Here is a 27,617-nt window from a genome sequence, read left to right as displayed (position 1 = left end):
TTATGGAGACTTTTCAAAGGACAATTTCCCCCTTTAAAGTGGTTTGAATAAAAGAAGAATTCTTGAAAACTGTCATAGAATATTGGACTAGATGGAACCTTGAAAGATTTTTATTTATTCCTTCTCTGTTAGCTTTCCTTCTAAGACCTAAGAATGTGTTCTATTTTAGAAACCCTCCAAGGAATGGAATTTTCCATAACCTTTCCCCTGTTAACCATTTTTTAAACTCCTACAAAAGCCTTCCATCAGAAAATTCCTGATCGTTTATATGACCCCTAATGCTCACTGCTGCAGCCAAAACCTGGTTCCTATGCCTTATCTTCTGCTGCTCATATCTGCCACAGAAGGGCCCCGTCACAGCTGAAGTCCATTATGAGATCACTTTTTGACTTCTTCTCTAGGCTAAATAATGAGAGATTTTTCCTCCTCTTTTTGTAGGTCATATTTTTCAGCTATTTAATGAATTTTATTGTTGAAAATTTGATCGGGGATTTCCTATGTCTGGAAATGCATTAGGTCTTGAACTCTGTATCCCTAATACTGCTCCCTGCTAGCTCTTTTCTTTTTTTTTTAAACATCTTTATTGGAGTATAATTGCTTTATAGTAGTGTGTTAGTTTCTGCTTTATGAAAAAGTGAATCAGGTATACATATACATATATCCCCATATCTCCTCCCTCTCGCGTCTCCCTCCCACGCTCCCTATCCCACCCCTCTAGGTGGGCACAAAGCACCAAGCTTATCTCCCTGTGCTATGCGGCTGCTTTCCACTAGCTCTTTTACATTTGGTAGTATGTATTAGTCCATTAGTCCATGCCACTCTCTCACTTCGTCCCAGCTTCCCCTTCCCCCTACCCATGTCCTCAAGTCCATTCCCTATATCTGTGTCTTTATTCCTGTCCGGCCCCTAGGTACTTCATAACCATTTTTTTTTTTTTTTTTTAGATTCCATATATATGTGTTAGCACACGGTATTTGTTTTTCTCTTTCTAACTTACTTCACTCTGTATGACAGACTCTAGGTCCATCCACCTCACTATAAATAACTCAATTTAGTTTCTTTTTATGGCTGAGTAATATTCCATTGTATATATGTACCACATCTTCTTTATCCATTCATCTGTCGATGGACACTTAGGTTGCTTCCATGTCCTGGCTATTCTAAATAGAGCTGCAATGAACATTGTGGTACATGACTCACTTTGAATTATGGTTTTCTCTGGGTATATGCCCAGTAGTGGGATTGCTGGGTCGTATGGTAGTTCTATTTTTAGTTTTTTAAGGAACCTCCATACTGTTCTCCATAGTGGCTGTATCAATTTGCATTCCCACCAACAGTGCAAGAGTGTTTGTTCCCTTTTCTCCACACCCTCTCCAGCATTTATTGTTTGTACATTTTTTGATGATGGCCATTCTGACTGGTGTGAGGTGATACCTCACTGTAGTTTTGATTTGCATTTCTCTAATAATTAGAGATGTTGAGCATTCTTTCATGTGTTTGTTGGCTCTCTGTATATCTTCTTTGGAGAAATGTCTATTTAGGTCTTCTGCCCATTTTTGGATTGGGTTGTTTGTTTTTTTGATATTGACCTGCATGAGCTGCTTGTAAATTTTGGAGATTAATCCTTTGTCAGTTACTTCATTTGCAAATATTTTCTCCCATTCTGAGGGTTGTCTTTTCGTCTTGTTTATGGTTTCCTTTGCTGCGCAAAAGCTTTTAAGTTTCATTAGGTCCCATTTGTTTATTTTTGTTTTTATTTCCATTTCTCTAGGAGCTGGGTCAAAAAGGATCTTGCTGTGATTTATGTCATAGAGTGTTCTGCCTATGTTTTCCTCTAAGAGTTTGATAGTGTCTGGCCTTACATTTAGGTCTTTAATACATTTTGAGGTTATTTTTTTGTATGGTGTTAAGGAGTGTTCTAATTTCATACTTTTACATGTACCTGTCCAGTTTTCCCAGCACCACTTATTGAAGAGACTGTCTTTTCTCCATTGTGTATTCTTGCCCCTTTTATCAAAGATAAGGTGACCATATGTGCGTGGGTTTATCTCTGGGCTTTCTATCCTGTTCCATTGATCTATATTTCTGTTTTTGTGCCAGTATCATACTGTCTTGATTACTATAGCTTTGTAGTATAGTCTGAAGTCCAGGAGCCTGATTCCTCCAGCTCCATTTTTCGTTCTCAAGATTGCTTTGGCTATACGGGGTCTTTTGTGTTTCCATACAAATTGTGAAATTTATTGTTCTAGTTCTGTGAAAAATGCCACTGGTAGCTTTTAGGGATTGCATTGAATCTGTAGATTGCTTTGGGTAGTAGAGTCATTTTCACAATGTTGATTCTTCCAATCCAAGAGCATGGTATATCTCTCCATCTGTTTGTATCATTTTTAATTTCTTTCATCAGTGTCTTATAGTTTTCTGCATTCAGGTCTTTTGTCTCCTTAGGTAGGTTTATTCCTAGGTATTTTATTCTTTCTGTTGCAGTGGTAAATAGGAATGTTTCCTTAATTTCTCTTTCAGATTTTTCATCATTAGTGTATAGGAATGCAAGAGATGTCTGTGTATTAATTTTGTATCCTGCTACTTTACCAGATTCATTGACTAGCTCTAGTAGTTTTCTGGTAGCATCTTTAGGATTCTCTTTGTATAGTATCATGTCATCTGCAAACTGTGACAGCTTTACTTCTTCTTTCCTGATTTCGATTCCTTCTATTTCTTTTTCTTCTCTGATTGCTGTGGCTAACACTTCCAAAACTGTGTTGAATAATAGTGGTGAGAGTGGGCAACCTTGTCTTGTTTCTGATCTTAGTGGAAATGGTTTCAGTTTTTCACCATTGAGAACGATGTTGACTCTGGGTTTGTCATATATGGCCTTTGTTATGTTGAGGTACGTTCCCTCTATGCTTACTTTCTGCAGGGTTTTTATCATAAATGGGTGTTGAATTTTGTTGAAAGCTTTTTCTGCATCTATTGTGATGATCATATAGTTTTTAATCCTTCAATTTGTTAATATGGTGTATCACTTTGACTGATTTGCATATATTGAAGAATCTTTGCATTCCTGGGATAAACCCCACTTTATCATGGTGCATGAGCCTTTTAATGTGCTGTTGGATTCTGTTTGCTAGTATTTTGTTGAGGATTTTTGCATCTGTGTTTATCAGTGATATTGGCCTGTAGTTTCTTTGTGACCTCTTTGTCTGGTTTTGGTATCAGGGTGATGGTGGCCTTGTATAATGAGTTTGGGAGTGTTCCTCCCTCTGCTATATTTTGGAAGAGTTTGAGAAGGATAGTTGTTAGCTCTTCTCTAAATGTTTGAAAGAATTCTCCTGTGAAGCCATCTGGTCCTGATCTTTTGTTTGTTGGAAGATTTTTAATCAGAGTCTCAATATCAGTGCTTGTGATTGGTCTGTTTATGTTTTCTATTTCTTCCTCATTCAGTCTCGGAAGGTTGTGCTTTTCTAAAAATGTGTCCATGTTTTCCAAGTTGTCTATTTTATTGACATATAGTTGCTTGTAGTAATCTCTCATGATCCTTTGTATTTCTGCAGTGTCATTTGTTACTTCTCCTTTTCCATTTCTAATTCTATTGATAATTGATTTGAGTCTTCTCCCTTTTTTTCTTGACGCATCTGGCTAATGGTTTATCAATTTTGTGTATCTTCTCAAAGAACCACCTTTTAGTTTTATTGATCTTTGCTATGTTTCCTTCATTTCTTTTTCATTTATTTCTGATCTGATCTTTATGATTTCTTTCCTTCTGCTAACTTAGGGTTTTTTTTTTTTGTTCTTCTTTCTCTAATTGCTTTAGGTGTAAGTTTAGGTTGTTTATTTGAGATGTTTCTTCTTTCTTGAGGTAGTATTGTATTGCTATAAACGTCCCTCTTAGAACTGCTTTTGCTGCATCCCATAGGTTTTGGGTCGTCATGTTTTCATTGTCATTTGTTTCTAAGTATTTTTTGATTTCCTCTTTAATTTCTTCAATGATCTCTTGGTTATTTAGTAGTTTATTGTTTACCTTCCATGTATTTGTATTTTTTACAGATTTTTTTCCTCTAATTGATATCTAGTCTCATAGCATTGTGGTCAGAAAAGATACTTGATACGATTTCAAATTTCTTAAATTTACCAAGGCTTGATTTGTGACCCAAGATATGATCTATCCTGCAGAATTTTCCATGAGCACTTAAGAAGAAAGTGTATTCTGTTGTTTTTGGATGGAATGACCTATAAATATCAATGAAATCTATCTTGTTTAATGTATCATTTAAAGCTTGTGTTTCCTAATTTATTTTCATTTTGGATGATCTGTCCATTGGTGAAAGTGGGGTGTTAAAGTCCCCTACTATGATTGTGTTAGTGTCAATTTCCCCTTTTATGGTGTTAGCGTTTGCTTTATGTATTGAGGTGCTCCTATGTTGGGTGCATAAATATTTACAATTGTTATATCTCCTTCTTGGATTGATCTCTTGATCATTATGTAGTGTCCTTCTTTGTCTCTTGTAATAGTCTTTATTTTAAAGTCTATTTTGTCTGATATGAGAATTGCTACTCCAGCTTTCTTTGATTTCCATTTGCGTGGAATATCTTTTTCTATCCCCTCACTTTCAGTCTTTATGAGTCCCTAGGTCTGAAGTGGGTCTCTTGTAGACAGCATATATACGGGTCTGTTCTTCTGTGTCCGTTCAGCCAGTCTATGTCTTTTGGTTGGAGCATATAATCCATTTACATTTAAGGTAATTATTGATATGTATGTTCCTATTACCATTTTCTTAATTGTTTTGGGTTTGTTTTTGTAGCTCTTTTCCTTCTCTTGTGTTTCCTGGCTAGAGAAGTTCCTTTAGCATTTGTTGTAAAGGTGGTGTGGTGGTGCTGAATTCTTAGCTTTTGCTTGTCTGTAAACGTTTTAATTTCTCCATCGAATCTGGATGAGATCCTTGCTGGGTAGAGTCATCTTGGTTGTAGGTTTTCCCCTTTCATCACTTTAAATATGTCCTGCCACTCCCTTCTGGCTTGCAGAGTTTCTGCTGAAAGATCAGCTGTTAACCTTATGGGGATTCCCTTGTATGTTATTTGTTGTTTTTCCCTTGCTGCTTTTAATATTTTTTCTTTGTTTATAATTTTTGATAGTTTGATTAGCATGTGTCTTGGTGTGTTTCTCCTTGGTTTTATCCTGTATGGGACTCTCTGCCCTTCCTGGACTTGATTAACTCTTTCCTTTCCCACTTAGGGAAGTTTTCAACTGTAATCTCTTCAAATATTTTCTCATTCCCTTTCTTTTTCTCTTCTTCTTCTGGGACCCCTATAATTCGAATGTTGGTGCGTTTCATGTTGTCCCAGAGGTCTCTGAGACTGTCCTCAATCCTTTTCATTCTTTTTTCTTTATTCTGATCTGCACTAGTTATTTCCACTGCTTTATCTTTCAGGTCACGCATCCGTTTTTCTGCCTCAGTGTTCTGTTATTGATTCCTTCTAGAGAATTTTTAATTGCATTTATTGTGTTGTTCGTCATTGTTTGTTTGCTTTTTAGTTCTTCTAGGTCCTTGTTAAACGTTTCTTTTATTTTTTCCATTCTATTTCCCAAATTTTGGATCATCTTTACTATCATTACTCTGAATTCTTTTTCATGTAGATTGCCTATTTCCTCTTCATTTGTTTGGTCTAGTGGGTTTTTACCTTGCTCCTTCATCTGCTGTGTGTTTCTCTGTCTTCTCATTTTGCTTAACCTACTGTGCTTGTGGTCTCCGTTCACAGGTTGCAGGTTCGTACTTCCCTTTGTTTTTGGTGTCTACCCCCAGTGGGTGAGGTTGGTTCAGTGGGTTGTGTAGGCTTCCTGGTGGAGGGGACTGGTGCTTGTGTTCTGGAGGATGAGGCTGGATATTTTCTTTCTGGTGGGCAGGACCGTATCCAATGTTGTGTTTTGGTGTGTCTGTGACCTTATGATTTTGGCAGCCTCTTTGCTAATGAGTGGGGTTGTGTTCCTGTCTTGCTAATTGTTTGGCATAGGGTGTCCAGCACTGTAGCTTGCTGGTTGTTGAGTGGAGCTGGGTCTTAGCATTGAGATGGAGATCTCTGGGAGAGCTTTTGCCATTTGATATTACGTGTAACTGGGAGGTCTCTGGTGGACCAGTGTCCTGAACTCGGCTCTCCCCCATCAGAGGCACTGGCCTCACACCCCACCAGAGCATCAAGACTCTGTCAGCCTCACGGCTCAGAAGAAAAGGGAGAGAAAAAGAAAGAAAGAAAGGAAGGAAGGAAGGAAGAAAGAAAAAGTTATTAAAATAAAAAATAATTTTTAAAAATAACATAATTAAAAAGTAATAAAAAAGAGAAAAAAAGAAAGAAAGAAGAGAGCAACCAAACCAAAAAACAAATCCACCAATGATAACAAGCGGTAGAAACTATACTAAAAAAACAAAACAAAACAAAAAACGGACAGACAGAACCCTAGGACAATTGGTAAAAGCAAAGCTATACAGACAGAATCACACAAAGAATCATACACATACACACTCACAAAAAGAGAAAAAGGAAAAAAAAATGTATGTATATCATTGCTCTCAAAGTCTACCGCCTCAATTTTGGGATGATTTTTTGTCTATTCAGGTATTCCACAGATGCAGGGTACATCAAGTTGATTGTGGAGATTTAATCCGCTGCTCCCGAGGCTGCTGGGAGAGATTTCCCTTTCTCATCTTTGTTCGCACAGCTCCTGGGGTTCAGCTTTGGATTTGTCCCCGCCTCTGCGTGTAGGTCGCCTGAGGGCATCTGTTCTTCACTCCGACAGGATAGGGTTAAAGGAGGAGCTGATTAGGGGGCTCTGGCTCACTCAGGCCGGGGGGAAGGAGGGCTACGGAAGGCAGGGTGAGCCTGCGGCAACAGAGGCCGGCGTGACATTGCACCAGCCTGAGGCGCGCCGTGTGTTCTCCTGGGGGAGTTGTCCCTGGATCATGGGGCCCTGGCAGTGGCAGGCTGCACAGGCTCCTGGGAAGGGAGGTGTGGATAGTGACCTGTGCTCGCACACAGGCTTCTTGGTGGCTTCAGCAGCAGCCTTAGTGTCTCATGCCCATCTCTTGGGTCCACGCTGATAGCCGCACCTCGCACCCGTCTCTGGAGCTCGTTTAGGTGGTGCTCTGAATCCCCTCTCCTTGCACACCCCAAAATAATGGTCTCTTGCCTCTTAGGCAGGTCCAGACTTTTTCCCAACTCCCTCCTGGCTAGCTGTGGTGCACTAGCCCCCTTCAGGCTGTGTTCACACAGCCAACCCCAGTCCTCTTCCTTGGATCTGACCTCCGAAGCCTGAGCCTCAGCTCCCAGCCCCCACCCACCCTGGTGGGTGAGCAGACAAGCCTCTCGGGCTGGTGAGTGCTGGTTGGCTCCGATCCTCCGTGCGGGAATCTCTCCGCTTTGCCCTCTGCACCCCTGTTCCTGCGCTCTCTTCTGTGGCTCTGAAGCTTTCCCCTGGTGCCCATCCCCTGTCTCTGCCAGTGAAGGGGCTTCCTAGTGTGTGGAAACCTTTCCTCCTTCACAGCTCCCTCCCAGTGGTGCAGCTCCTGTCCCTATTCTTTTGTCTGTTTTTTCTTTTTTCTTTTGCCCTACCCAGGTACGTGGAGAGTTTCTTGCCTTTTGGAAAGTCTGAGGTCTTCTGCCAGCATTCAGTAGCTGTTCTGTAGGAGTTGTTCCACATGTAGATGTATTTCTGATGTATTTGTGGGGAGGAAGGCGATCTCCACATCTCACTCCTGCTAGCTCTTAAAACAAACCAAATAAAATGAGGCAAAAAGAATGAAGCAGCTGCAAACAAAACAAAACATCACAAAAGCAAAAAATAAAACCACCAGGTAGTTGTGTTTCTGGTTTATGATTGAGCAAGACATTTATAAGATGAAGCATGCTTCAGAGGAAGTGAGCATCTTGTTTATTGAAGATTGATCAACAAGAACTTGGTCAGGTTAGATAAATACGTATGCAACTCACAATTTAAAATTCAGACTGAAAAGCTAGGCATGCTGAGAAGGTAAGGATGAACCAATACTAGCCCTTTGTTAGTACAGTTGGCCCTCTGAGTCTGTGGGTTTCACCTTCACAGAATCAACCAACTGCAGATTGAAAACATTTGGAAAAAAATTCCAGAAAGTTCCAAAAAGCCACACTTGAATTTATTGCAAGCCAGCAACTATTTACATAGCATTTACATTGTACTAGGCATTATAAATAATCTAGAGATGATTTAAAATATATGAGAGTTTGTGCATAAGTTAAATGCATATACTACACCATTTTATGTAAGGGACTTGAACATCCATAGATTTTGGTATTTGCTGGGGAGCCCTGGAACCAAACACTCTGAATATATTGAGGGAGGGATGACTGTTTTATCTGCTACATATCTATAACTTCTAGTTAACGTGGGCCTTTGGGGACCATTGAGCTGTTATATTGCAATAGCTTTCATTATGCTGCTAGATACAACTATTTTAGATTTTACAATTATATTTTCTCTCTAGTTCGTTTTTAGGAAGAGATACAACCTTTTTCATGTTTTAGTAACAAAATTATGATTTTAAGTAAATGTAGACATATTCCATATTTTTCTTTGCTTTGCAACTGTTGAAATAGAATGAGATAAATCTGACCTTTAATGTTTGTTTGAACTCACTTAAAAAACTATCTTTGATAACTCTTGCTATTGTTTAATATAGCATTCATTCAAAAGAGTTTAGCATGTATCTACAATCTAAAGAAGAATGAAAAAGTTACATGTGTTCTCACTCAGTTTCAGAGATAGAATGCTACCAGTGCCTTAGAAACCTGCTGTGTGCCCCTCTATGATGATTTCCCCCTCTCTGCCCTAACCCCATCTGATATAAATGATATCCTAATTTTGGTTTACCATTACTTTGCTTTTTCTTCATGATTTTATCATCTCTGTATGCATTGCTAAAGATTATATTACTTAGCTCACTGAATTTTGAAATTTATATTATGGAATCATACTCTTCTATTTCTTTTGTGATTTGTTCTTGCTTTTTCTTTCATATTTCTGTTTTTATATTCATTTATACATATTTATATATGTAGCTATAGGTAATTTTAACTACTTCATCATATTCCATTGTATGACTGTACCATAGTTTACCCATGTTACTGTTGATAGACATTTGGGTTGGTTGTAGTTTGAGGCCTTTATGCTTGTTTCTATATGACCATTTTGGTACATGTCTCCAAGAGCCCAACTGCCAGAATTCTTCTAAATTGCACCTAAAGTGGAATCGTCGGGCTGTGAGATGCAGTCATCCTAAAAGGATATGCCCAATTGTTTTCCTAAATGAGTTTAACAATTTCCTGCTCCCGCCAGCAGTGGATGAGAATTCCTATTGCTCAGCATCCTTGCCACGGCTTCATATTGTCAGACTAAAAACTTTTTACCAATTAGATAGGTGCAAAGTGATATCGAGGATTTGATTTACGTTTCCCTGATCAATAATGAGTTTGGTCATTTCATATGCTTGATGGCTGTTCATAATTTCTTTTCTGTGAAATGCCTTTTACGTGAATTCTGAGAAAAGTCTTTGTCTGATTGTTTAAATATCTGGGCTATATCTGGGTCTGGTTCTATTGAGTACTCTATTTCCTGATAAAAATTCTTTTTATTTCTTGCTTATTTTATAACACATAATTTTTTATTGGGAGCTGGATATCATCTGTAAGAGAACAGTAGAGCCTGAGGTGAACAGTGTACATGTTCAAAAATGAGAACGCCTCTTCTGTCAAGCCATTAGTGTGAGGGTGGTACAGTCCATCTATTTGGAGTTGAGCTAGGTTTGGATTGTATCATTTCTGTTCTTGCTTTTGGTGCTCACATACTTCAGGCTGCTGCTGCTAGTCTGTTTTTAGTGTAGGGGTTGGGTTGTCAGAGCAGTTTTCCCAGTGCCTTGCTTCCCCCTCAGCTTTCAGCAGTCTCTGTATGCCTGCACCACAGAAGGGGTCTCTATGTGCCCTTGCCCTTCCCTTGGCTATGAACTGTTACTGCTCTGCTTGTTACTCACTGGAGGCTCCTGGCAGGGACAGGATGGTTTCTTGGTGCTTCTGCCCCTCAGTCTTAGCCAGGCTTTATGTGCCTGAGCTCAAGAGTGGGGCTTTCTCATTTGTTTATTTTTTGTTTTTATTTTCATTACTCTAGGAGGTGGATCAAAAAAGATATTACTGTGATTTATGTCAAAGAATGCTCTGCCTATGTTTTCCTCTAAGAGTTTTATAGTGTCCAGCCTTACATTTAGGGCTTTGATCCATTTTGCATTTATTTTTGTGTATGGTGTTAGAGATTGTTCTAGTTTAATTTTTCTACATGTAGCTGTCCAGTTTTCCCAGCACCACTTATTGAAGAGACTGTCTTTTCTCCATTGTATATTCTCGCCTCCTTTATCATAGATTAGTTGACCATAGATGCATGAGTTTATTTCTGGGCTTTCTATCCTGTTCCATTGATCTATATTTCTGTTTTTGTGCCAGTACCATACTGTTTTGATTACTGTACTTTGTAGTATAGTCTGAAGTCAGGAAGGCTGATTCCTCCAGCTCCGTTTTTCTTTCTCAGGATTGCTTGGACTATTCTTTAGTGAAAATAAAAACAAAAATAAACAAATGGGACCTAATTAAACTTAAAAGCTTCTGCACAGCAAAGGAAACTGTAAACAAAATGAAAAGACGACCCACAGAATTGGAGAAAATATTTGCAAATGAAGTGACCAACAAGGGATTAATCTCCAAAATATACAAACAGCTCATGCAGCTCTATGTCAAAATTCAAACAACCCAATCAAAAAATGGGCAGAAGATCTAAATAGAAATGTCTCCAAAGAAGACATGGCCAAAAAGCACATAAAAAGATGCTCAACATCACTAATTATCAGAGAAATGCAAATCAAAACTACAATGAGGTATTACCTCACAAGGTCAGAATGACCATCATCCAAAAGTCTACAAACAATAAATGCTGGAGAGAGTGTGGAGAAAAGGGAACCCTCCTACACTGTTGGTGGGAATGTAAATTGTTACAACCACTATGGAGAACAGTATGGAGGTTCCTTGAAAAACTAAAAATACAACTACCATATTGATTCAGCATTCCTACTCCTGGGCATATATCTGGAGAAAACCATAATCTGAAAGAATACATGCACCCCGATGTTCATTGCAGCACTGTTTACGATACCCAAGACATGGAAGCAACCTAAATGTCTGTTGACAGAGGAATGGATAAAGAAGATGTGGCACATATATGCAATGGGATATTACTCAGCCATAAAAAAAATGAATTAATACCATTTGCAGCAACATGGATGGACCTAGAGATTATCATACTAAATGAAGTAAGTCAGACAGAGAAAGACAAATATCGTATGATATTGCTTATATGTGGAATCTAAAAAAATGGTACAAATAAACTTATTTACAAAACAAAAATAGAGTCACAGATGTAGAAAACAAACTTATGGTTACCAGGAGGTGGGGGGGAGGAGGGTAAACTGGGAGATTGGGATTGACATATACACACTACTATATATAAAATAGATAACTAGTAAGGACCTACTGTATAGCACAGGGAACTCTACTCAGTACTCTGTAATGGCCTATATGGGAAAAGAATCCAGAAAAGAGTGGATATATGTATATGTATAACTGATTCACTTTGCTGTACAGTAGAAACGAACACAACATTGTAAATCAACTATACTCCTATAAGAAAATTTTTTTTTAATTAAAAAAAAAAAAAGAGTGGGGCTTTCTCAGCGTTTCTGCTCCTCCCCCTGTGGAAGCCAAACTCTGCCATGAGTCATGGGGATGCGTACTGCATCCCTTACCCAGGGGCAGCAGAACTCTTTACATCAGTGCAGAATTCTGGGCATGGGCAAGTTTCCTGCCCTCACCTGGAGACAGGTGTCAGTGCAGGGTAGGAGTGCAGTTTCTACCCTTTTTCCTGTAGCCGCCAGCCTTTGCCTGGTACTGCCCTGCAGGACAGTTTTCTGCCTCTCCCCCAGGGGGAGATGGCCTTGGCTTCGTATGAGAGAAGGGTCCCAGAAGTCGGTGTATTTGCTGCCTGCTCCCGACAGCACCCGGTCATATGTATCCCTGCACCACGAGGTGGGCTCTCTTAGGGCTTCTGCCCTGCTCTTTATTTCCTGTGAGCCCCTGATGGAAGCTTGTGGAAAAGATCTGGAAAATAGGTACCTAGAGCCCTTATATGGGAGGTTCCCAGGGATTCTAAACTCTCATGTTAACACACACTCAGCCCTTTAAGAATTTGTTAACGTTTCAGTTGTCTTCATTCTTGCCTTTATGACTGTGGCCTCTCCCTCCTGTCGCTGCTAAAGGCAGAAAGTTCATGTGTCCCACCTCTCCTTTGATGAGCTCATTATCCTCTGCAATTCAGTTCCTCTGGTTGAATTACAATATCAGATCTCTGATGGGCCTAAAAAAGTTGTGATTTTCTAGATTATCCAGCTTTCTCTTATTGTTAGGGTAGGGGCAGAATTCTCCTGTGGCTATCTACACCTTAGGAGGAAGCTGACTGATTTTTCCTCTCCCTACCTCTACCCTCTCTATTCCCGTCCTCTGCCTTGTTTTTCTTCATAATACTTAAAACTACCATTACATTATATTTATTTATTGCCCGTCTCCCTCACCAGAATATAAATTCCATTAAGGCAGAATATTTGCTTGTTTTGTCCATTTCTGTATCTCTGGAACATAAGAGAAACTCAGTAAAAGCTGTTGAATAAATGCATGCATAAATGCCCAAGACCATGACATTTTCTCCAGGATCTTTCATTAGCTTGTTTTCATAAGAATGTACTTCTTCTGATGCTGTTCTCTTTCCCTTGTTCTGCCATGTTTTTCATATGTCCCATTTCGATTGTGTTCTTATTTATCTTTTAATCAAGCAAATCTGTTTGCCTTCAGTATCTCCATATGCCCCAATAACAACGAAGTGGGGGCTTGTCCTTGGGCTGCTCTCTGTCTACCCTTGATTTAGTGTATCTTTGCTCTCAGACCCACAGCTGGCCTGCAGGTGTTTCTGTGCCGCTGCCAGTCTGATTCTTCATCCTCGCAGGTTGTCATCCAGTGCATCTCTGCCCTACTGCAGAAGTCCGCCCCCACCCCAAGACCTGAGCCTTTGGTGGTCAGGGCTCATGTGTGCCTCACAAATAGCAAACCCTGTATTTCAGAGCATCAGGGTTCCCTTTCTGCCTTCCTATTTGTTTTGTTGTGGCTGCTCTTGGCTCTTGCTGTTGTTTGAATAATTTTTACTCTTTACTGCATTTGGAAGAGATGGTGGTGAGATGGAAGCTGGAGGGCAGGGGATTGTTCAGTGCTCTGCCTGCCTCGGGGAGCAGCGCATAAGGAGGATAGATGAGGGGGCACCCCACTTCTCTGTTGGTTCTAGGCCATGCTATTGCTCTAGGGGCTGCACATCTGGCAGCAGAACCGGTGCATTCCCTTATCTTTTATAACATGATCCTTTTTCATAAATCTGGAGTTTACTGTGTGTCTGAGTTGTCTGTTTTTGTTTTGTTTGCTTAAATCAGATCCAAATATGTTACAAGTAATGTTCATTTCTGCCTGACCTTTTGTTATGTTTTTCTGGGTTATCCTTTGTGAGGCTGCATTAAAGCATGCTAGCCAGACACCCTGTTGAATGAGACCTCCTGCACTACTATTTTCGAGGTGTAGGTTGAAGCTTTACCATTAGGAAAGTTCAAGTTCATTAAATATGCTACTGAATTAGAAGTAGCTTTTTGTCATCACCTAGTCTTTAAATCAGTTTATATTAAAATTACTACTATCCCATGGTAACCCCCAATATATTCTGTTTTTGTGAAAAAAAAAAAGTAAAACAAACTCTCTTCCATATCACTGTGCCAAAGACCTCATCCTATGGGATATCATTTAGTTTCCTATCATCAAACCATTTCCATCTTTTAACTGTTAGTTTAAGTAATAATTCTGGATTAGAGAACAGAGATATTTCAGAAAACATAAAGAAATATAATTGTAAAACAGCCTCAGTTATTCTGAAGGAAGTCTGAAGGTTAAAACAATAGCTGCCTTGATTTAATTACTCATGTGTTATCTGAGAAAAAGTTGATTAAAACAGATTTTGACACTTTTTATCCAGTGGAACTTTAACTTCATTGGGAAAATGGTTCTGAGGGTGGTGAGAATGTTGACTAATTGGCTTGTTCATCCCACATGGGATTACACCACTTTTTGAATCAGAATTTCCTGCTATTGCAACACGTTTTTTTCTTTTTTCTTTTTTTTCCGTAGAAACAATCTATTTGGGTTCATTACATGGCCATTTGTTAGTCTGGGGCATTGTACTTGTTTATGACTACAATGAAGTCATAGTAAGCCGAGTCTGCCTGTGTATACAGAGTCAGTGGGAGATCCTGCAGCTGCTCAGGGAATGAGGCAGTGCAGGGGGTCACCCTGATATTTTAAACCCCAAATCCTGCTTTCCTGAAGTCCTGGGGCATTTTCATGTTAATCATCAAGAAGATTTGTTCAACTTCGGTTTATTTATTTACTGTATGCTGTACGTAGAATCAATCTGTTGAACTTGGTTTTTTTAAGCTTTCTTTTTTTTTTAAGAGATTGGAGTTTATTTATTTATTTATTTATGGCTGTGTTGGGCCTTCGTTTCTGTGCGAGGGCTTTCTCTAGTTGTGGCAAGCGGTTAACGACTTCATCGCGGTGCACGGGCCTCTCACTATCGCGGCCTCTCTTGTTGCGGAGCACAGGCTCCAGACGCGCAGGCTCAGTAGTTGTGGCTCACGGACCCAGTCGCTCCACGGCACGTGGGATCCTCCCAGACCAGGGCTCGAACCCGTGTCCCCTGCATCAGCAGGCAGACTCTCAACCACTGCGCCATCAGGGAAGCCCAAGCTTTTTTATTGAAGTGTAATATTCTCAGAGAACATGCACAAATCCTAAGCGTATAACAAGATGAAGTTTTACCAACTGAGTGCACCTGTGTAACCAGTACCCAGAAAAAAGAACGTGACCAGCACCTGGTCAGGAAACAGAACATGACCAGCACCCAGCAGCTCGACTCGTGTCCTTGTCCTGTCACTACCCCTCCTTACCATGGGTAACCACTCTCCTGTTTTGCTTGTTTTTCTATCTCACATAAATGGAATTATACACAATGCATTATTTCTTTCATTCTTCATTATGTTTATGAGATTCGTGTATTTATTGTGTATTGTATTTGTTCATTCACACTGCCGTGCAGCGTTCCATTGATCAATACAACACACTATTCATTCTGCTGTTGACAGGCATATGAGTAGTTTTCTTTGCGGGGGAGATGGGAGTTATTATGAATACTCTCTGAATGTTCTAGTACATCCCTTCTGGTGAAAGCATTCATATGCATCCATTCCTGTTGGAGTGCAGCTGGGAGTGGAATTGCTGGGTCCTAGGGTGTGTGTATGTTCAGATTTAGTAGATAAGCCAGTTTTCCAGAGTGGTTGTAAGTATTTATACTCACACTTGATGTATGAGAGTTCCAGTTGCTCCACCTCCTCACCAATACTTTCTGTCTTTTTCATTTTAGCTATTCCAGTGGATATGTACTGAATGTGGTTTAATTTATATTTCCTTGATGATAATGAACCTGAGCAACTTTTAATATGATTATTAGTAATTTGTATTGATATATCCTTTTTTTTGTGAATTGTCTGTTCAAGTTTTTTGCCCGTTTTTCTATCATTTGACTCTCTTTTTGTTACTGTTTCATAGGAGTTCTTTATATAATCTGGATATGGGACCTCTGTTGAAAATATGTATGGTAAATATTTTCTCCTCTGTGGGTTGGCTTTTCATTCCTGTAATGGAGTCTTTTGATGAACAAATATTCCTAATATTTTTAAAGTCCAATTTATTATTTTTTCTTTTATGGTTTGCACTTTTTTGTCCAGTTTAAGAAATCTTTGCCTACTCTAAGTTGACAAAGCTGTTCTACGCTTTCTTCTAACATCTTTATTTAAATTTGTAATTCATCTGACTTGATATTCGTATACTACATGATCTAGAGATCAAGATACATACTTGCCATGTGGATATCCTATTAACCCAGCATCATTTTACTTGGTTTTTAACTTGTTTAAAATATGTCCATACATGGGGAGGGGGAAAGGGTAAGCTGAGACAAAGTGAGAGAGTGGCATGGACATATATACACTACCAAACGTAAAATAGATGGCTAGTGGGAAGCAGCTGCATAGCACAGGGAGACCAGCTCGGTGCTTTGTGACCACCTAGATGGGTGGGATAGGGAGGGTAGGAGGGAGACGCAAGAGGGAGGGGATATGGGGATATATGTATACGTATAACTGATTCACTTTGTTATACAGCAGCAACTAACACAACAATGTAAAGCAATTATACTCCAATAAAGATGTTAAAAAAAATAAAAATTAAAACAAAACAAAAAAATAAATAAGTAAAATAAAATATGTCCATAAAATTTAGTTTGACTGAAATATTTTTTATATTCTCCTGGAGAGAATTAGTAATGATTCTTGAAAAAAATTTAAACCTATGGTGATGTAAAATTTATAATATAATCAACAGATTTGTTTAACACATAAATTGAGATATTTCTTAAGGGTTCTTCTGTTTAATTAGACTCTAGTTTGTAACTCCAGCATACTTATTTATTCAACACCAGAGTGATTTATAATACACAAAGCACAATAATTAAATAAATTATTCTCACTTTTTCATTTGAATTCAATTCAACACATGTTTATTATTTGCTAGAATTTGGGACAGTTGAGAATATGGTTGAAGTTTTGAGCTCCATTTTTGTGTCATTTAGGTTTTAAGCCATATAATAAAGTTGTCAAACATGTCAGTAATAAACCGTTTTTCTTTAGTATTCAAAATTATATTAATAAAGAGAAGTACAAGGTGAGAAGTTTTATTACTATGAAGATGACCTTACACCTCTATACCAAGTTTTCCACTAGTAATGACACACATCTTTTAAGAAGTAAAAATAGAAAATATGAAAGTTTCATTTCTGTATTTGGAATGCCTGTGACTACTTCTTCTTTGATATCATTTCTGCTTAGTTTTATTTTTTTTTCTCTTTTTATCATTTGTTCTAGGTTGTACTGGTCAGTGGACACCTGGACAGCTGGGATGTCGGGCAGGGTGCGATGGATGATGGTGGAGGAGCCTTTATATCATGGGAAGCACTGTCGCTTATTAAAGATCTTGGTAAATATTTAGTAAGTCGTTAACCAATGTGTGAGAGTGTCAGTGGTGACATGTTTAACTCAACACACAAAATGCTCAACAGATTAGTTATTATGCAATGTTTAAAGATCCTCCTGAGGTCTATATGTTTTTTGTCAGTTGATTTCCAGAAAAAAACTAATTTGTTCCCTTAAAGAAAGAAATTTTTATTCAAGTGTCCACCAGGCAGCCAAAGTATCAAATATGATCAGCCACTGGGGAAAATGAACAAGCAAATAAAACTGTAGCAAATGCCACCACATCAGCTAGAGACTATGTAAGGAAACCATAACCAAGTGGAAAGAAAAATCAGCAGCTCCCCCACTCCTTTTCCTTGTTTGTCTTTAAAGACATCATCAAGCTGTTAGGATAGCTTTACTGCAGTCGTCCTTCCATGATAGAAGTCAAGGAGCCAAAGTAGGCCTGAAGGAATGATTCTTTTGGCTGCAATAAGGAATCTAGGATGAAAAATTGGACCTTCCAGGTTAACCTAGACATGGGACAGGCATCAAAAGGAAAGACTAATTGTGAAAACAGTTTATTTTGATGACCCTATTTACAAACAAAAAACATACATTTCCTCTTTGTGTGCTGGTCAAAAGGTGGATTTTGAGTGAGGTTAGAAATAATGAAACAGTCTGAAATGAGACTTCCGTGTCTGAATCAGACCAGTGGTGGTTTTGAAAATGCCTCATCAGCAGAACGTTTTATATTGTAACTGTGGAGTAACCTTGGTTTCAGATGTAGTAAAGATCAGAACATTCCTTTTGGTGAAGGCATTCTATTGCTTACTCAAGTACACATGTGTTTAAATTCATGCTTTTCCTCTGGCTTTTAATGAACCCTTCTAGTCCTAAATCAGCCCATTAAATAATTGTTCATTTTAGCTAGACTACTGACATTGTCTTGGTCGAGGCAAATATTTAGTGTATCATTTTGCTTTATGTCTTACTTGTGTTTTAAAAATGGAGAAATGGGAGGTGATTGTGCATGTTTGTAACTTCTAAAGAGGCCGGTGTCTCTCAACCTTGGCATTATTGACACTTGGGGCCAGATAATTCTTTGTTGTGAGGTGGGTCCCGTACATTGTAGAATGTTTAGCTGCATCCCTGGCCTCTACCTGCTAGATGCCAGTAACACCTTTCTCCCCCAGCCCCTAAGCTGTGACAACCAAAAATATCTCCAGACATTGCCAAATGTCCCCGGCAGGTTGTGGGCGGAAAGAGTGGCACGTAAAATTGACCCACTAAAAGAAGCTATTAAAAATTTTCTAGGAGACCTGAATACAGAGTCGTTTTTTAAAAAATGAAACAAACTAATTGGAAACCTTACATTGTATATACTTATACTTTTAACATCATTTCCATACTGAGCACCTACTATGTGAAAGCATTTTGTAAAAGTTGGGCATACAGAGAGGTTTAAAGCATGTCCTCTGTTCTTAAGACCCTTAGAATATAGTTGAAGACATACATATGCACCTACACACATAGTTATCAATAAAGACATAATATCAAGTCTGCTTTTAGAATTGGGTAAGGTTTGAGAGAGATAAATTGCCCAGCAAATAAAACCGAAAAACACTCATTCCTTCAGAGGAGATCTGGGAGACTCCATTTGTGAATTCTCTCCTCCTCTTCCCTTAAAAAAAATACTCCCTTGGCTATCTGTTCTCTCTGTCCTTAACTTCATTCCAGAATGAAGTGGGTTCTAGAGATGAGGCAGGCAAATATCCAACAGTTTCCTCTTTACAGGGCACAGATATTTATTTTAGAAGTTAATTTTATTCCCAGATGTTCCAACCAGCTTGACAGGAGGCAGAGTGGTAGTATAAAAAGAGAACTGGACCCACCTCAATTAGATTTTTAGGTCCCTCTGTGCCACAAACTACTTTTTTGGCCTCGGGCAGGTCATTTGAACTCTCTGGACTTCGTTTTCTTCACCTCTGTTCAGCTGTTAGCTTCCAGAGTATTTTTATCTGCTCTAGATTGGCATAAAAATTGTGTCTCCTCTACGCTTTGAATCTTACTTCTTTAGTACTCAGCATGGGACCCTAAATCACTGTTAATTGAGTTGAATTCAATTGCATGAATAAATGTCAAACACCATGCAAAGGTGAATTGAGTATTTTTCTCCAGCTCTGAAAGTATACTGACTTCAGTTGCCTTTGATAGCTAGTAATCAGTCTCCTTCAATTCAGGACTTAACTCTCCTATAGATTTCTGAAAACCTATGTAAACATATGAATTCAACTCTAAAATAAAGACTAATATTTCTTTAGTAGGTGTTAAGAGGCAGCATGGCATACTGTTAAAAAAACACTCTGGAGCCAGACTGCCTGGGTCTGTCTCATAAGGTAGCTCTGAAAATTAAATAATCTATTCACATAATGTACTTAAAACAATGCCTAACCCAACCCAAATACACAATAAATTTTAACTTTTATTATTTAATAAGCATGATCTGACAGTACCATATTTTTTTAAACCCCACACCTGCTTTGCCTCCTAACTTAATATGTTAATTGTACTGATGTAACTCTAGGGCCAGCTGCTATTGTATCCCTAAATATCCTTTCCCTTTACTATTTAAGTCACCATCTCTTGTATGATGGAAATCCACTGACCCCTTCACTATTTTCCACTTTCATACTAAATTTTCAAGAGTCTAAATTTCTCCTGGCCACTTCCTGCTTAAGTTGAATGCCTAGAATCCGCGCTATACCTCATATCCTATGATTGCACCCACTGAGTCTTACTCTTTAATTTTAAAATTAAAATTAGATTGTGGATTTCTGTTTGTAGATTGTGTACGTGTTTTAATATGAAGAACTAGGTCTAACGTGTCACATATGCCTTCTAGATGAAAATTAATGATATACTTGAATAAGAAATAGCACTTTGGGCTAGAGGCCAAGAAATGGGTTCATAGTTATATTACTTAATTACATTGACCCCAAACTGTTTAGTTGGTAAAACATGAAAGCTCTATGGCAATCTCTTTTTCCAAGAAAAGTGAGACTCCTTTTGGCTGCTATTCCTTGGACAATATGTCATGCAGAATGCATGTCAAAGTCCCTCAGTGGGGCTTGTTAATTTGAAGTGTTGGTCCAGTGAGACTTTCTGATATTTAGAAATATTGTTCGAAGATTCATCCTTCATGTCTTTTCTCCTTTATTCACTTCTTTCACTACTTTTATAAATTCACTTTTGCCCAAGCCATCAGCTAAAACCATATTCAATTAATCTAACAGAAGAGATATTTGTGCTTTGCAAGTATAACCAGTCATTCCTGAGTAACTGTCAACAGAAGGCTATTTGCTGTGAAATGCCATTGAATACTTTTTTGTGTTTGTGGTTTACTGGACTTGAAAGTGTTTATTTGAAATGTCATTTCCTGGAATGTTCTGGTATCAATGGACAAAGCCTATGGCCAAAGATGTTATGCTTGAAAATGTTCATTTGGCACTTGAATAATAAACCACCATCCATCCCCAAATTCTTCCAACTTTACCATTTTCCATGAAGTTAGAATTTCACGTTTTCAGGCCTAAACAAACGGGAAAAATAATTAACAGTACTACCTGGTTGTTGAAATGTTGGATATGTGTGAAACATCTTTTTAGAGAAATTTAAACGTGAGCATCTTGACTATGATTTTTATGCAGCTTTAAGTCTGTGTGTTAGAAAAAATATTTTATTTATATATTTCTTCACTCATTCACTCAACAGATATTTACTGTATACTGATTGCATGTCAGTGTGCCAGATGCCTTGTAACAAAGAGGAATGAGACTGGTCCTTGAAGTCGTTGAAGTAGGAGAGACATTTAATTCAAAAATTGCAATGAAATTGTTGTAAGCTCTTTAACTGAAATATGTGCAGATTACTTCAGGCACCTGGTAAAGGGAGCGACCAGCATGGCTTGGCTGGGTCAGGGCGCCTTCACAAAAGTGATATTTGAGCTTTCTTTTATAAAGATAAATAGAATTTCCTGAAGCAAAAGGGGCACAATGAAGAATTCCCAGCAGATTATAGAGCTTCCAGTCCTGTGTACCATTAAAAATGAGGAGAAAACTGTTGACAGTAACAGTCATGGGATTGGGGGGGAAGAGAGGGTTTGCGGAATTGCAGGAGATACTCGTTTTACCTGATATATATTAGATTTTTGTGTAGTAAGCATGTGTTATTTTAGTAATTAAGAAAAAACTCTCAAAAGCCAAAAAAAAAAAAATTATTGGTCTTGCCGTCACCATAAACACTCTGTTAACAGGAACTACAGAGCCAGAGGTAGGAAGTAGGAAGAGTCATGTAGGAGTCACCAAGGCCCAGAAGTACACCAGGCAACACAGCCAAATGCATGCTAAGGCTTTGGTGTAGTTACAGCTTTATGTAGCCATTTCTAATGCAGCGGGTTCCCTGTTAGGGGTGGGGATCCATCCAGGAAGAGGGTTTTCTTCTCCCAGGCCCTGGTCAAGCCTTCCTTGGAAAACTCTCAGGAAGTCCAGTCCAGAATAACTGAGTGAAGGAAATGAAAAACTTCTAAGAAATAGAAACCTAACGGATAGAGCTAGAGATAGAGCGTGAAGCCAACTTGGGACTAGCCCAGATCTAGAAAGGAGATCCCATTAGAAAGGACTTCCTCTTATGGTCAAATAAGTTTGGGAAACTCCCTCTTGGTAATTTCTTTATTCATCAAAAAACATTTGTTGGGAAAGTGATTCCATGACTCAAGTGTGCTTTGGGAAACATTGCTCTGGGGCATTACTGGTGTTGGCAGAATTGAGGAAGAATCCAAGAATGCTTGCTGAGGTATATACTTCGTGGAACTGAGTACAAATGGCCTTGGATTTATTTTCATACTAGATTTTCTAGGCTGTCTTTGGGCTCTTGCGGTTGCCAGAATATTGACAAGATAGAACCATGTAATGGTTCCTTAACTGGCATGGTGGAGATTATTCTTATGTTACTTATAAGAATATTCCTGAAGAGCGTCTGTACCCACCCAAGTGCAAACTTTACCCAACAAATAACTTCATTTCTGCACTATCTGAGCCTATTTTATTAAGATAAATGTAGTATTATTGGAAATGTTTGACATATGCTAAAGGCTCTCTCTGCCAGGTTTTCCTGTGGCCCCAAATGCCCCAGAATTTGGTAGGATTTATTTTTTCTAGAAGGAATTTTGATCTCAAAACATTCCACAAACTCTTCCCTGCTCCCATTTTGGATGCTCTTCCTCCACAATTATTTTGTGAACACAAGAAGGGAGTCTTACAGCCCTGGGAAAGGTTTCTTATTAAAATCACCTCAATACCTTTAGGAAATAATATGTCTGCTTCTGGAACTGTGCAAGAAATTAACTTGTTTCAAGTCTTAGAAAAAAATGTTTTCGCCAACATTAAATTTTATTTTTATTAATTTGAATTTTGATTTGTAGATGGTTGTTTGCCTTTTTTTTCCAAACAAATTTTGGTCTTGACTTTTTATAATTATATTTAGTGATGCAAATACCTAGAACAATGGAAGAATTAGAAACTAAGAATTTGCTTGCTTTTTCTCTTTTTTTTCTAACTTCTAAAAGTAGGTTTATAGTCAGGGGGCATTTTTAGCTCCTTCTCATGGTCTTTAGAGGATGATCTTCTCATTTTTTATTTAAATATGTTATTTCCTCTAGTGGCAAGGTATGTAGTGTCTGGCTTTACCTTAAGACCTGTGGCAGATACATATTTTTTCAGCTGGGAATTGCTGAGACCTTTTCTTGAGGTTTGAACACATTGTAAGTCTCACCAAAACACTTTGTATCTTTATATCTCATTCAGCTAACATAGACATTTCCACTGGTGTGTGTAAAAAGACAAACTGTGCGTAGATTGTTCTTCCACATATGTCATGAGATAAAGTAAGATTTGCTACAAATGAATCACTTAGAATGTGTTCTACCTTTTAATTTGGACATGGTAGGGGAGATTCTGTAATCCTTTCAAAGCCTTAGACTACATGAATATTGCTGTTATTATTTTATCATGTAGCTAAAATATACCATTTCTGTGTAAAAGGAGGCGAGACCCAGGCCCAGTGGCATTCAGCCTCGCGATTCATTCCTTCCTGTCTGACAGAATCTGGAGAGGTGGCAGATGAGCGCTGTGAGAGGAAGGGTCTCAGGGGCCCCTCTGTCCATAGCACGCTCAGCTTCCTCCCCGACATCTGCTTTGATTTGGCCTGTATGCCTTAGAAAGTTAAGAAATGTGGTGTTGGTAAAGGAAACGGAAGCTTTAAAAGTTGCTCCTATTTATCCTGGAGAAGAATGGCTATGGAAAGACTTAATAATGGTATCCATAGTGCCCCAGTGGATTTCTTTCCACTCAAGAATGGGATCCATATAAGTCCAGGGCAGGGCTGCCCCGAAAATGTAGGCTACCTCATTAGAACTGTATCATCACAGTATTGTCCAACTTGGCTCACAAGGAGATCTCCTATTTCAATAATAAATATTGAACGCCCACTTCATGTCTGGCAAATAAAATGGGTAAGACACAGATCCTTCCATCAAAGAGCTCCCAGTCAGGCATCAGTAGCTTCATATGGGTGGGAAGCAGGAGAAGAAAGGACACAATTAGAGCTCATGAAAGTACATAGTTTGAGGAGTGGAGGATGTTTCCGTAAATCTAGAGCCATAGGTGAGTGAGGAGTGGTGAGAATTTAGCAGATGAGGGTCAGTTTGTAAAGGGCATTGGACACGAAGCTGAACTTCGGAGCTGGTGCTGTAGGCAGTAGGAGCCGTTGAAGATTTTAAGCATGGGATTGACTTCTTCTAAAGATACTGGGTAGGCTATCCGTTTAACTTGTAAGGAAGTGGGATGAATAGAATGGAGACGCAGGAAAGTGGAGTGGGGAGATTCCAGCTATACAGAGCCTGAAGAACCACAGTTTTGGAGTTACTAAGCAGGTTTTATTTGCCATGTGGCTGACAAGCCAGCTAAATATACCAAAGAGGAAGTGACGGGGTTTCCAAGGATGCTGTGTTCTTCGCCTACACACTTCGCTGCATCATGCTAATGTTGCCTTTTGCAAAAGCTGTGGTCTGCTCAGCTTAGAATGAATTCTGTTCCAGTAAATGTGCCTGAAAACAAAGGTCTGCAAACAAAAAAACAAGAAAATATATTATGAACATCTGACTGGAACTTTATGGTTAACTGGATTTTTTTAAATGGTCCTGGGATATAAGGATTTAGTTTAGTTCATTTTTAGGCACCACCAGCCCTGTGAACATCCCCAAAAGCAAGCTCTAGAAATGGAGAGTTTCTACTGGGTGTGTGACAGAAATGATAAGCTAAATAAAGTATTAAATGAAGTTGACTATTGTCACATTACTTATTTGTAATCCTGCTAATGCCATCCTCATATTGGATAAACATCAATGATGAACTCAGCCCATGTTCTTGCTTGACACCAGCATCTCCAGATTGTACCATGTGACCCAGATCTCATGGACTTTTTAACCCATGAACTCCTACTTCCTTAACCCCTAAATAACTCAAAATCTATAGGCAAATGAGAGGTAGCATGGATAGTAGAATAGAATACACTCCGTGTTAAAGTATCTTGGGTTCAAATCCTTCTATGCTACTTAGTATTATGTTGTACAAATTATTTAACCTTTTAAATCTCAGTTTCCTCTTCCTTACAATGGCAACAATTTATCTTGAGTTGTTATAGGATGATTTGAAATAATTCAGTGTCTGGTCCCCACTAGATCATCAGTAATAATAACTCTTATTATTAGGTGTTAATTGCGAAAACAACAAGGGTGGATATTCCAGCAGAGGGTATAATCTCAGGATCGACCTTGTCTCTCAAGGCTTGATGTCTGTATCTCTCTGCACAGTTGGGCTTGGTCAAGGCCATCCCTAAAGCAGAGAAGCCTTCATAATAAAAGAACAGTAGCTGGTTCTGATGAGCCAGACTCAAGAACCATCACCCCAGTATAGCCACCATTCAAGAGTATATATAGGGACTTCCCTGGTGGTGCAGTGGTTAAGAATCCGTCTGCCAATGCAGGGGATACGGGTTCGATCCCTGGTCTGGGAAGATCCCACATGCCACGGAGCAACAAAGCCTGTGCGCCACAACTACTGAGCCTGCGCTCTAGAGCCCGTGAGCCACAACTACTGAGCCCACGTGCCACAACTACTGAAGCCCACGCGCCTAGAGCCCGTGCTCCGCAACAAGAGAAGCCACCACAATGAGAAGCCCGCACCGCAACGAAGAGTAACCCCTGCTTGCCGCAACTAAAGAAAGCCCGCGTGCAGCAACAAAGACCCAACGCAGCCAAAAATAAGTAAATAAATAAATAAATTTATATATTAAAAAAAGAGTATATATAAGGCTGATTCTCTCCTCATTGCTGTAGAGAAGGGCAGTTAATAGATGCTTCAAAAATGTGACGTGGAATTAAAGTAACACAAGATATGGGGATGGAGAGATCTTCATCTTTTTCGTCCCCTTTTCTCTCTCTGCCAGTGTCCTTAACCTAGTAATGCTGTATTTACAAAGACTTATAATATCCCCAAAGAAAAAAATAGTAAAGACAGGAAATAGCTGTTGAGGGCAACATAATTTACTACAAAGTAAATTGTTTGAAGTATAGAATAAAATCAAGGCAGAGAAAACAAAGAATCAAATCTAGTACTTACTCTTACATTTTACCCTTGTAACTGAGCTCTCAAGAAGTCTTTCTATTTTTTTAATATAGTCAAAACCCCACAATTTCCAGGCATTCTCAGAGGATCCTCATGCATAGAAAACTGAGGACAATGACCACTGATGCTTGTATTATTGTTCTTTCTCTGTAATAATGGCATCTTTTAAAAGAAATACTTTTAAAATGTAGTTGAAAGTATTCCGAGTTATTGCCTTGGTTAATGTGTATAGGAAAATATAAGTCAGGAAGTGTTTCAAATCTATATTTCTGTTCTTGTCACCATAGACCATCTATCCACTTAGCCATCCCATAGTCACTTGTTTCAGGCAGCACATTAGAACAAGGGAAGATGTTATGAAGTGCTTCATACTGGAATTACTCTTTTGTGAAAGATATAAGTGTGAGTTCATCTTTTATAGTTGAATAATTTTAGATGAAATCATTTGAATGTCATTTTTAGCCACAAATGAGGAGTTAGAGGAATTTTCAAATTGATTACCTTTCTGGAACTTTATGTTGTTGCAAAAAACAGTGATTAAACTTATAAAGTAGGGATTTTTGATAAAAATGCAAAACATATATCAAAAGAAACCCATATGTTTCCACTTAATATAATAAGACATTAATTAAACAATATATCAGCAAACATTAACTGAACATCTGGGAGAAAAGAGAAGAGAGCCAATATATATGGAATATCTCGTATGCACCAGTTACTTCACATGACCTTTTTTAATCCTCAAAAGAGCCCTCTGAGGTATATCTTGTTATGTCTGGCAGGTCACTGGACCTATCTGAGCCTTAAGTTCCTTACCAGTAAAATAGATGACAATATGTTTGCAGGACCGTTAGTGAATCAAATACAATGTAAGCAAATGCATATCTATCAGACAAAGATGCAAAGATGGAAAATCCGTGATGCAGATGTTGAAGAAAACTGTAGTGGCAATGCTGCCGCTGATGGTTACCGTCTCACTGACTTGGAATTCAAATGGAGCACTTTGGCGGAGAAGTGATTTGGGAGGTAGGGATACAAGGTAACCTTAAAGTGGTTATAGTAAGAGAAAACTTCAGTAATGTCCTACAACATTTTATAACAGTAGCATCATTTTACTAATTACAAATGTGTAATTTTTTTTTTTTTTAAGAATCAACAATATCAGTAAATATTCTTGCTTTAGGACTTAAATGAAGGAGGATCAAAAAAAAAAAAAAAAAAAAGATTTCTTATCCAGGTCTTCCTAGAATGATGTGAAGATGAGAAAAGATGCTTCCTGATTTTAGGATGAAATAATAACAGCATTTAGCATTCTAGAGCACGCTGTTCCAAGCTCTGAGCTACATGCTGGATATGCAGTTCTCAGAGTCTGGAAGGTAGAAATTACTATTATTCCTTTTACAGAGGAGGGGCCTAAGGCTGATGCTACTTATAAGTTACAAAAGTAGAAAATCTTTTATTTCTTCTTCTTAATGTTTCTCTTCAATTTTTTTCTTTGTCCCCCCCCCCTTTTTTAAAAAAAAAAATAATTCAAATATTTGGAAGCGGACATAGAATAATAAACACTGACAATCCTCCACCCAAATCTCATAAATGTTAACAATGT

At 38.6% G+C, this 27,617-nt stretch overlaps 1 protein-coding gene across 2 annotated transcripts in view; it reads left to right on the top strand.

Annotated features, from left to right (window-relative positions):
• Window positions 1–27,617, top strand: part of CPQ (carboxypeptidase Q) — a 505,020-nt gene that overhangs the window by 319,137 nt on the left and 158,266 nt on the right. For both annotated transcript variants that reach the window (XM_059902028.1, XM_059902029.1), the window contains exon 5: window positions 17,181–17,292. In XM_059902028.1, the coding sequence (XP_059758011.1) occupies window positions 17,181–17,292 (112 nt within the window). The remainder of the gene's footprint in view (window positions 1–17,180; window positions 17,293–27,617) is intronic.

Source organism: Balaenoptera ricei, chromosome 17, assembly GCF_028023285.1.
Source record: "Balaenoptera ricei isolate mBalRic1 chromosome 17, mBalRic1.hap2, whole genome shotgun sequence".
NCBI classification, from domain to species: domain Eukaryota; kingdom Metazoa; phylum Chordata; class Mammalia; order Artiodactyla; family Balaenopteridae; genus Balaenoptera; species Balaenoptera ricei.
Note: the sequence above shows the minus strand (reverse complement) of the source record. Positions and strands in the feature narration are given on the sequence as shown.